General features: G+C 38.1%; 2 protein-coding genes across 2 annotated transcripts; both read right to left on the reverse strand.

Moving 5' to 3' along the window:
• Positions 1-1682: 1682 nt before the first annotated feature.
• LOC112697370 (strigolactones hydrolase CXE15-like) lies at positions 1683-2708 on the reverse strand. The gene has a single exon (XM_025750509.2). It carries the CDS (start codon positions 2706-2708, stop codon positions 1683-1685), a length of 1026 nt encoding a protein of 341 aa, XP_025606294.1.
• A 3581-nt stretch (positions 2709-6289) lies between these two features.
• LOC112805873 (uncharacterized) lies at positions 6290-7614 on the reverse strand. Its single transcript, XM_025848197.1, has 2 exons — positions 7573-7614; positions 6290-7411 (listed from the first exon to the last, which is right to left on the reverse strand). The coding sequence occupies exons 1-2, from the start codon at positions 7612-7614 to the stop codon at positions 6290-6292; spliced, it is 1164 nt and encodes a 387-aa protein (XP_025703982.1).
• Positions 7615-10528: the final 2914 nt, after the last annotated feature.

Genomic DNA, 10528 nt, shown 5'->3' on the forward strand with positions numbered 1-10528 from the left:
AGAGAGAGAGAGAGAGAGAGAGAGAGAGAGAGAGAGAGAGAGAGAGAGAGAGAGAGAATGGCATCGAACATGTGAGGGGGAAGGGGTTCGCGTTTGAATTTAGCCCTAATTTTACTGTCGAATCTATTCGACGGTAACGTCTTTGCGTGTCCAAAACACAGCGTTTCACTAAACAACGGTATCATCAGATTACTCCAACCCTAAATCCAACGGTATTGAGCGTGCTAAAAAATTTTTTTCTCCAAATATTACCGTCGAAATTTATGTTCCAACGATAATATTTTAGTGTCAAAAATTTATTGCCTAATCCGGCGGTAAATTTGACAAAAAGCTCGCTGCTATTTTTCGACAATACTAAGCGTTTTTCTTGTAGTTTCACAGCAAAATGCAAACATTAATTCCAAAAAATCTAATGGTAGAAACGGCTAACTTACTTGCAATGGAGGAGGTGGCCGGCAGCGTAGCAGATTCCTCGTTGCAGAGCAGAAGCGGTGCAAATTCTTCACGAAATAGAGGCGCAGTTTAAGCAAATTTGTCATCGCAGAGAAGGGATAGTGCAAGGAGAGGAGGCGGTGACAGGAAGCACCGGCGCCGGCATCGGCGGGGCTAATGTACGGAGCGGCACGGAGAGAAAAGGGTTATAGAGAGAGTGGGAAAAGAGAGGTTAGAGAGAGAGAGAGGGAGGAGATTTCGAAATGAAAGGGGAGAGGTTTGCGTTTCAAATTTTAGGGCTCATTACCGTCGAATTTGCCGGCGGATAAATCCGACAGTAATGCATTGCACGTCACTAAAATGCAGCGTTCCACTAATGGAGCTTACCAGCGCACAAATTTGCCGGTAAATCTCACGCTATATTTCGCACTTATTTTTCTCGTTTTTCTTCCAATTATTACTAGCAATTTTATCGTCGGAAATAAAAATTTGTCGGTAATAATTTGACTTGAGAAATTTCACATAAAAATCGTCAATAAATCGATGCTAATATACGATGCTAAAATTGACGGTATTCAATACATCTTTTATAATATTAGCCTAATAAAAATTGACAAAAATTGACTAGACCCTTTTTAATTATCTATCGGAATTGTTTCATAATTTATTGGTATATGATGCTCAATTCGTAAGAGAGAGAATTTATTTCGATCTGAACTTTGATACACTGAAAATTGGTGATTCAATGCGTGAATTTGAATTTCTAGATATGTAAGTTATGTTTTACTCAAATCATATATATTTTTTATTACTGTAGTTAACATTTTTTTCTTCTTCTAATATTGTAATGTTATAGTGTAGTATACGGTGTTTTAATTTATATAAATAAATGTTTAATTATTGTTAGTAAAAAATAATATTAATTTTAATAAATGTTAGTCCATTTTTTAATTTGTTATAAAATTATTTTAATGTTTGTACTTTTTTGAAAATGAAAAATTTAAAATTAAAATTTAAAATAAAAAATAATAGAAGCTTCAAAAAGTAGTAGCCAATGCAACAACCCCAATCTGCATATCAAATTCTCAAGATAGAAATACATTGCATCAAACAGCGTTTTCATGACCCCACATATAAATGATAATGTATAATCAATATTATTAGCATTTGATCTTGATAAGAAAACTACCACCTTTTGCACGTGGCTGAATTCCTATCGACAAACGAACTTTTGAAAATGACGGAACAAATTAATGACTCCTAATGAAGTCAACGACCCTTTCAATTAGCCTTTCAGTCTCCTCAGCCAGTCTCGCATCCAACTCCATGCCAATTTTATCCAAATAGAAGCAATGCGGCATCGAATCAAACACCACAACCTCCACCTCCTTCCCCGCATCTTTCATGGCCTCACAGTACTCCAACTGCGTGTCACGCATCAAATCCTTCTCGCCAACGGCAACAAGCATCGCCGGCAGCCTCAGCCCCGCCAGCAGCGGTGCTTGTGGACCCATCGGGCTTATAATCGGGTGATCCTTGGTGGTTGCACTTGGCTCCGGCACCGCCAAATCCATCAGCTTGTCGACCATATCTCTAGTCAACATCGTTGACTCTTCGCTTTCCATGTAAGACTTAATAGGCCCTGAACGTAGAAAGCCAGGGCACAAGATCAACCCGCCGACCAACCTCACTGGCTCGATGTCCGTACACCCTGCTCGAGCTGCCACGTCATGAACAATGTTTCCACCGGCACTGTCGCCAATAAGAAAAACTCGCTTGAAATCAAGAATATCCGTCGTCAGCCATGGCTCACACGACTCGGCTAGAGCTAAAGAACGAATCCACATGAGTGACGCAAGTGCTGCGTCGCTTGCCGCCGGAAGCTTGTGTTCTGGAGCTAAGGGCAAGTACACTGACACGCACGGAGCACGTGCCTTGCGCACGAGGTTGGTATAGAAGTGATAGTACATGAACCAGTCGGGTTGGGTTATACAGTATCCCCCGCCATGAAAATGGAGAAGGAGGGGAAGCTTATTTGTCGGTTGTTCTGTTGTTGTTTCGGGAAGGTATATGCGCGCCTTTAAGCCAGTTTGTGGGTTTATGATGAGGTCTTTGGTGGCAACGCCGTTGATGAATTCTTGATGTGGTGGGACTGGATTCAAAAGAATCTGGGCCTGTGGCGGCCCAGTCCATGTACGGTCTACTGTGCCGTCGTCGTACACCCGTAAGAAGCCGGAAACCTCTTCCACAACTTTCTTGCCGGTGTTAGAAGCCATTGCTTGGGTGGGACTTTAGTTTGATTGGGTCACAAAGAAGAGGGAAATATATAAAATAATGGAGCATTCCATAAAGATCCTATATCAATAATTTTATCCATTGATCCAAAGCTAAATAAATCACTTCTTGTAGAATGTACGTAGGAGAGAGGTTGTACCGTTGTAGTCTTGTCTTTTGTAGACGATAATTGAAGTGAGAGAGAGAGAGAGAGAACGCGGTAGGGATGGAATGGAGTCCAGCTGAGTTTGAACGAGAAGGTTTACAAAAAGGAATAGTAGGAGCAGCAATTTTGGTGTTTTGTAATCATGAATTGGTCATTAATAATATTTTTAATAATGTGAGATTATATTTAATAGTAAAAAATTACTCACTTTTATTTTGATGGTTAAGTGCTAGTAAAAAAATATAAAAATTATTACCTCCTAGACTTTTCCATTTAAAAAATTGAATTTGGCTCACCTCTGAATTTATTAACAATTTAGTTTATTTCATAAGTTCAATCTTGATTAATAAAAAATTTACGAGTGAGTTCAAATTTACAAACTGATTTAAATAACAAAAATATAATTTATAATCTTATATCAATTAATTATAATTTGTATATATAAAAAATATTTAAAAAAATTAATTTTATATATCATCCATTTATCAAATATAAATTTTTTATTTATATTTTATATCAAAATTATATATAAAAATAACTATAAAATTTTAAAAACCAAGAACATTAATATTTTTGTAAAATTATATATTACTATTTTACAGGAGAATTCACGTCAATAAACCAAATAGATCTTAAATTTACGTATATCTTCTAAAACAAAAAACGTAACTTGAATCTCCCCATGCACAAATGTATATAAATTGAATTAGTGTAATTTAATTTAGCATGAATAGTAAATTAAACACGACTGAGTCGATTTACTGTGAGTTTTGGTGGTTTAAATTGGTCTAATTCGATTTAGTTAGGAAGTGCACGTCGAATGAAGTAAATCGAAGCACTGATTCGATTTACCAAAACACAATGTGTTGTATATAAATCGAATTAGACATGAAGTTAAGGGATTAAATATTGAATGCTCATAGTAAATTGAATAAGCATAATTCGATTTATTTAAAACAGTGGCTATGGTCAATCAAATCAGAGTATATATGGTGATTTTTCAATGGATTGAGTTATATATATAAATCAAATTTGAGTAATTCGATTTAGTGTGAAACCAACTTATATAAATATTACATGAAGGTGAATTTCTTATGATAGTGGAACACAATGTCTAGTGAGGATAGGTTAATTCGATTTACCAATGCACATAATGTAAGCAATAAATCGACACATTCCAATTCGATTTACCATGTATTCACCAAGATATATAAATGGATGTAAGTTAATTCGATTTACTATGGTGCAAACGTATATAAAAAGTACAATAAAGATTACATTTAATAATGAGATATTCTCCACATCCAAGCAATTTTGGCATCTAGGTTCATCCAAACAATTTTAGGTCACGTGCTTTTTTCGCTTTCTTCTTTCCTCACGCTTCTTCTCTTCTTCTTCTTCTCTTCTCCCCGTGCTTCTTCTTCTTCTTCTTCTCACGCTCGTTTACACACGGAGCGTCTTCTTCTTCGCCTTTTTCTTCACGTTTCTCCTCCTCATTCTCCTCCTTTTTTTTACGTTCCTTCTTCTTCACGTGTTTTCTTCTTATCGTCATTCTTTTATTGTTGCTGCTGTATTTTTTTGTCTTTTCCTTCTTCTCTCCCTGGTGAAGAAGCACTAGAAGGTGAGGAGGAAGAGTTTTGAATTGTGCAGAACAGAAATGAATCGAACATGTTATTATGGTGAAACAATTGTATAGTACTAAATGAATGGAACATTATCCATTATATAAATTCAAATTCGAACAGCTTTCTGCATAATGAGTCGATCACGTACTCATAGTCAAATAATTGTATAGTACTGAATGAACGAAACATAATCCATTATATAAAATCAAATTCAAATAGCTTTCTACATAATGAACCGAACACGTACTCATGGTGAAACAATTGTATAGTACTAAATGAACGAAACATAATCCATTATATAAAATCAAATTCAAACAGCTTTATGCATAATGAACCAAATACGTACTCATGGTGAAATAATTTTATAGTACAAACATAATCCATTATATAAAATCAAATTCAAAACACCTCTGTCTACAATTTAGAGATTATCAATTCAATTTAGATTAAGAACACATGCGTCCATTCAATTCAATTTAGCAAAATACTGGTGTTGTTGGTGATGATAATAATGAAGGAGGAGGAGGATGAGAAGGAGGTAGAGGAGAAGGAGAAGAGAAGGAGGAGGAGGGGGAAAAGCAGGAGAAGAATTTGAGGAAGAGGAGGAGGAGAAGGAGGTATACATGAATTTGAAAGAAGAAGATGATGACATATGCGTGTATTTAAAAGAAGAAGAAGAAGAAGCGCATGAGAGAAGAAGAAGAAGCGCGCGGAGGAGAAGAAGATAAAGCGCGTGTAATGACGCTCTTTTAATGAGAGTAGTTTTTTTATTGTTAGACCTACTTGGATAAAACTTGGATGAAAAAATACTTAGATGTGTAGCATAGCCCTTTAATAATACCCATAGTGAATACAATAAAAAGTACATTCAATAATAAATTTAAAAAAATAATTATAAATATCTCCTATAAATTATTAAGAAATCTCATTATAAATGTCATGTTACGTTGAACTTAAAAAGAGTACTAAAATATGTTTTATTTTATATGTTAATTTTAATTTAATGAAAAAATATTAATTTTTATTATAAAAAGAGTATTTAAAAGGTTGTTAAATTTTTATATATTACTTTTAATTCAATTTACTAATAGGAGTTGAAATTAATTTATGTTTGATAATTTTATACTAAAATTAATTTTAATAAAATGAATATTGTTTGAATAATATTAGTTAATATCACTTTATAGATAATTACTAAAAACATATGATATATAATATTATGGGTAAAAAACGTAAACAAGCCAAGGAGAGAACAATTTGACACAAATAAGCCAAAGCAAAATCTGATTCATCAATCAACCAAAACACATTTCTATGTAGTTCGAACCAACATGGTTCGAACTCACTTTCCACGTAATTCGAACCAAATAGGTTCAAATTACACATTGTAACCCATAGCCACATAATTCGAACCAGTTTGGTTCGAACTCTAACTTCATAATTTGAACCAATTAGGTTTGAATTACACTGAAGAAATAGTCACCAAGTAATTCAAACTAACATGGTTCGAATTACTCCGAATTCGTTCCACACAGCAATTTAAGTTACGAACATAGTTTTCGCATCATGTCTTAATAAAACTCGTACAGTTATTTATTCCGGTGTGCATTAGACATACATTTCATTTAAAACTGCGGAGACAGAACATATTCATTAACTAAAATCCCATTCAAAGTACATCGCACTAACGTTAAGAAATTCTATCAGTCACCAACTACAAGTAAGAAAACCGATAATAGTGGAATCTAAACGCAAAATTGAAATAACAAAAGTACCAAAGCCACCAATACACCTAATCATGTCCCCGTGTGTGCTCTGCTCCTCCGAGCTGTGGGCAACTCTGACGTGTGTGGCCGGGCTGCCGACAAAGCCCACATCTCTTTGGCCGGTTCGGATCTGCCTCGTCCATATTGGTCCGTATCCGAGTGGACCTCGGACGACCCTCTCTCGCACGCCTCTTATTGGGATCAGGGATGACAGTCGGCCCATTATATGGTGGCCAGAAACCCTCCGGAATGGGAGGTGTGAAACCCATCCGATACACACTGAAGACCGAACTAAGATAATACACCTGGTGGACGTAAGACTCCCATGTAAGCCGTGAGTAGGCACAGCATGCCAGTGCCTGGGGACACGGGAAATGAAGTGCCTGGAAGTATCCGCAGTCACATGTGTGAGATGCAAGCGAGACTCTGTAGCTACCCAGTGAGAAAGAACCAGTCGGAGTTGTCTCTGCGACGGTGAACTCGGAGTTATCCCTGTCGTACACAGTAACCGTGAAGCACCTAGCCGTCTTTAAGTTGGCCTCTATATAATTCACCAAGTGCTGACTAAATTGTTGTCCGGTTCCCATCTGCGCCTCAGCCTCTCTCCCTTTGCGAACAAATAATTCGGCCAACCTTCCGTATGTTGCCTTCACTAGCGAGCACACAGGAAGGTTTCTGACACCCTTGAGGATCGAGTTCACATACTCAGATATATTCGTCGTCGTGTGTCCGAATCTACGCCCCTCATCACAATGCTGTGTCCACAACGAATACTCAATCCGGTTCGCCCAGTCACACATCGCCGGGTCTTCGGACCTAAGAATATCAAACCAGTAATGGAACTCGACCTCGGTCTTAGCGTACGCCGCATTCACAAGTAGCCTCCTTGCGTCTTTGCCCTTGAAGGTGAGGGCTAAATTTGTCGCAACATGTCGAATGCAGAATGCCCGGTACGCAGACGGAGGTAACCAGCCTCCGTCAGGAGCCTTAAGCGCGGCCTTGATGCCGTTATGCCTGTCCGAGATGACCAGCAGACCCGGCTGCGGTGTCACATGCTCACGCAGGTGGGAGAGAAAGAAGGACCACGACTCAGCATTCTCACCCTCGACTAATGCGAATGCAACGGGGAGTATGTTGGAGTTCCCATCCTGTGCAATCGCGACAAGCAACGTTTCCCATACTTGCCATACAGATGGGTGCCGTCAATACTAACTAGGTGCTTGCAATGACGGAATGCCTCAATACATGGTGGAAACGTCCAGAATAGTCAGTGAAAATAAGCTCGAGACTCGTCCAACTGTCCACCAACACGAACAGGGCTCATCCTTAGGACTGCAACAGTACCAGGCATCGTCAACTGGACTCCTAACACCCACCTTGGGAGCTCGTTGTACGACTCATCCCAGTCACCATAGATGAGGGCAACAGCCTTCTGCTTCACCAACCAGACCCTCCTGTAAGTCGGCATAAACCCAAAGTGTGCGGCGGTGGCATTTAGGAGCACCTTGATGTTGACGGATGCATCAGCCCTAACCATTGGCATAATAAATGCCAATATCACATGGTAATCCAAACTCCTGTGGTCGCTGGAAATGGAGGTGGCGAGACAAGTATGCGGTCCGTTGTAACATTTGACCTCCCAAAGTCCCTTGCGCTGTCGGAGACTAAGCCGAATCAACCATGTGCACCCATTGCCGAACTCAGAACACTTGCCCACATACCGGCAATAGTCAGACTCCATGACCTTGTACTGTACCCCTCGACGGATGCTGTAAGTCTTGACACTTAACAGGGCCTCTTCTTTATCCAGAAATTGCTAACCAACCTGAAACTCTGTCAGACCTGCAGACCCTTCAGCATCTCTAGCACCAAATCCAGCCGGCTACCCAGGAACCCCCTCCTGCCTCATGGCATCCAAGTCCAAAGAGGAAAATATGGAGGGTACTGCTGCGTGCCAGAGCTAGAACCACCGCCTGCCCCAGCAGGCTCACTTGCTCCAACATCATCGCCACTGTCATCAGCAATCATATCCGGCTCAACATCATTGTCCTCTGGATCATCCAAGAATCCATCTCCAACCCCAGCCGGTGCAACACACTGTAAAGAGGTCCGCAGATATTCCCCTTCTCCGACCTCGTTGCCTACACTGCCGTTGAGATCAACAGTGAACGAAGGGGAGGCGACAGGTTAGATGGGTGGCTCGTACACAAGGACGGAGGAAGATACAACGGCAGGTCTGGAGCTAGAACCGGCTACCGTGGCTAAAGTGGTGGTATTCCTGCTCGAACCCCCCGAGCTGGACACCGTGTCAACCAACTTTGCCAACAGTTCTGGTGTCCTCACCTCTGGAAACTGCCGGCGACAATGAAACATGACCTGTAAGTCCTCATCACTCCCGATCGTGAAACAATCGTACTTTACGGTTTCCTGGAGCACCGTGATTGGAATTCGATATAAAAACTTCTTAACCCATTTCACACTTTCTAGACCAAGTTTCAGCAGTACAAAGCTAACAAGTTCCCCATACCTCGTCGTAGGCCTGACGATAATACAAAGAGGATCCTTATCAGTGAACCTCACACCGGAACGAGTTTTCCTCTTAATGGATCCTCTGTGGTGAACCAACACTACGAAACTCTCCTCACTAGCCATCTTACCCCCCTCTAATGATAGCAACTCACGTTCACACCATATATATACAGGTCTGGTCCTCACTAATTCGAACCAGCCTAGTACAAAATATGGTCTGTGTAATTCGAACCTAATTGGTTCAAATTATGAAGTTAGAGTTTGAACCAAATTGGTTCGAATTATGTGGCTATGGGTTACAATGTGTAATTCGAACCTATTTGGTTCGAATTACGTGAAAAGTGAGTTCGAACCATGTTGGTTCGAACTACATAGAAATGTGCTTTGGTTGATTGATGAATCAGATTTTGCTTTGACTTATTTGTGTAAAATTTTTCTCTCTTTGGCTTGTTTACGTTTTTTACCCTAATATTATCTTTTAAAATTTGTTATAATCTTTTTTTATACTTTTTTAGTATATTTTTTATACTATATAATATTTTTTTTCTAATATCCTATTTTAGTATGCTATAATTTTTTATTATTCACAACTAGAAAATTAATACTCTTTTTTATAATAAAAATTAATATTTGTTATTTATTAACTTAAAAATAACATATAAAAATTGATAAGTTAGGTACTCTTTTTTTATAATAAAAATTAATATTTATATAAGTTGATTTAACATTAATTTAATAGTCCAAATTTGATTTATACATATAACTCAGTTTGCTAGTAAATCGAATTGGACTGAATCGATTTACCATGGACGACCAAATTCCATAATCGAAGCAACCTAATTCGAATGACTAGTTGTCACAAACTATGCATAAATCGAATCATACTCATTCGATTTACTACTATGGACATCATGCATGCATAAATCGAATCAGGCCAATTCGATTTATGCAAAAGACATTTCCATGTAATTCAAAACTTATTACCAATTCGATTTACAATTATATTGTGTAAATCGAATTTAAACAATTCGATTTATATAGAAATATGGTTTGGGGGTTTATTTGGGTGAATCACGTAATATTGGGCTAGCTTTGGTTTAATTATGTATTTTGCCCTATTTTATATGTATATATAATATTAAAAGTATAGATTAAATACATATCTTATATGTATATTAATAATTTAATATATATAATCGAGCCCGTTCACGGGCTAATGAACGGAGCTTATCCAAGTTCAACCTCGACTCATTTAATTAATGAACTCAATTCCAAGTTCAAACTCAACTCACCAGATCAAGAGTTCAACTTATCAAACTATTAACAAATCGAGTTTGAGCTGACTTGACACACTTCGAACATTAAACGTGAGTAATAATAAGATGGATTTTCAGTAGACTAACCAAATTTCTTAGGCAGAAAATTTCAAAAAGAGAAAGTTTAGGGAATCAACTAGGATACCAATTAATTCTTTCATTTACAATGTGAATTGCAATAATACAAAAAAACCATCTTATAATATTATCCAAACTTAAGCCTAATTTAATTTCTCACTATTACTTAAAATAAAAAAATCTCACCTCACGTTCCTCTCCCATCCCAACAGCGTCGTACTTCATCTTCTCCAGTTAGTTTCGTTGTTGAGAGACATCACCTGTGCATCCAACTGTGGCAATCAATCTTCTGTCGTACGAAAGAGCTGCTGCGCCTAATATTGAAATCGACGTCTACAACAC

This window comes from Arachis hypogaea, chromosome 6 (genome assembly GCF_003086295.3).
Source record: "Arachis hypogaea cultivar Tifrunner chromosome 6, arahy.Tifrunner.gnm2.J5K5, whole genome shotgun sequence".
Classification (NCBI taxonomy): Eukaryota; Viridiplantae; Streptophyta; class Magnoliopsida; order Fabales; family Fabaceae; genus Arachis; species Arachis hypogaea.

Bases quoted from the DNA above. Each gene is read 5' to 3' on its own strand.
- LOC112697370 (XM_025750509.2), bottom strand. From the start codon at position 2,708: ATGGCTTCTAACACCGGCAAGAAAGTTGTGGAAGAGGTTTCCGGCTTC.
- LOC112805873 (XM_025848197.1), bottom strand. From the start codon at position 7,614: ATGCCTGGTACTGTTGCAGTCCTAAGGATGAGCCCTGTTCGT. The intron at 7,412-7,572 runs GTTGGTGGACAG...GCGATTGCACAG, and splicing joins TAAGGATGAGCCCTGTTCGT to GATGGGAACTCCAACATACT.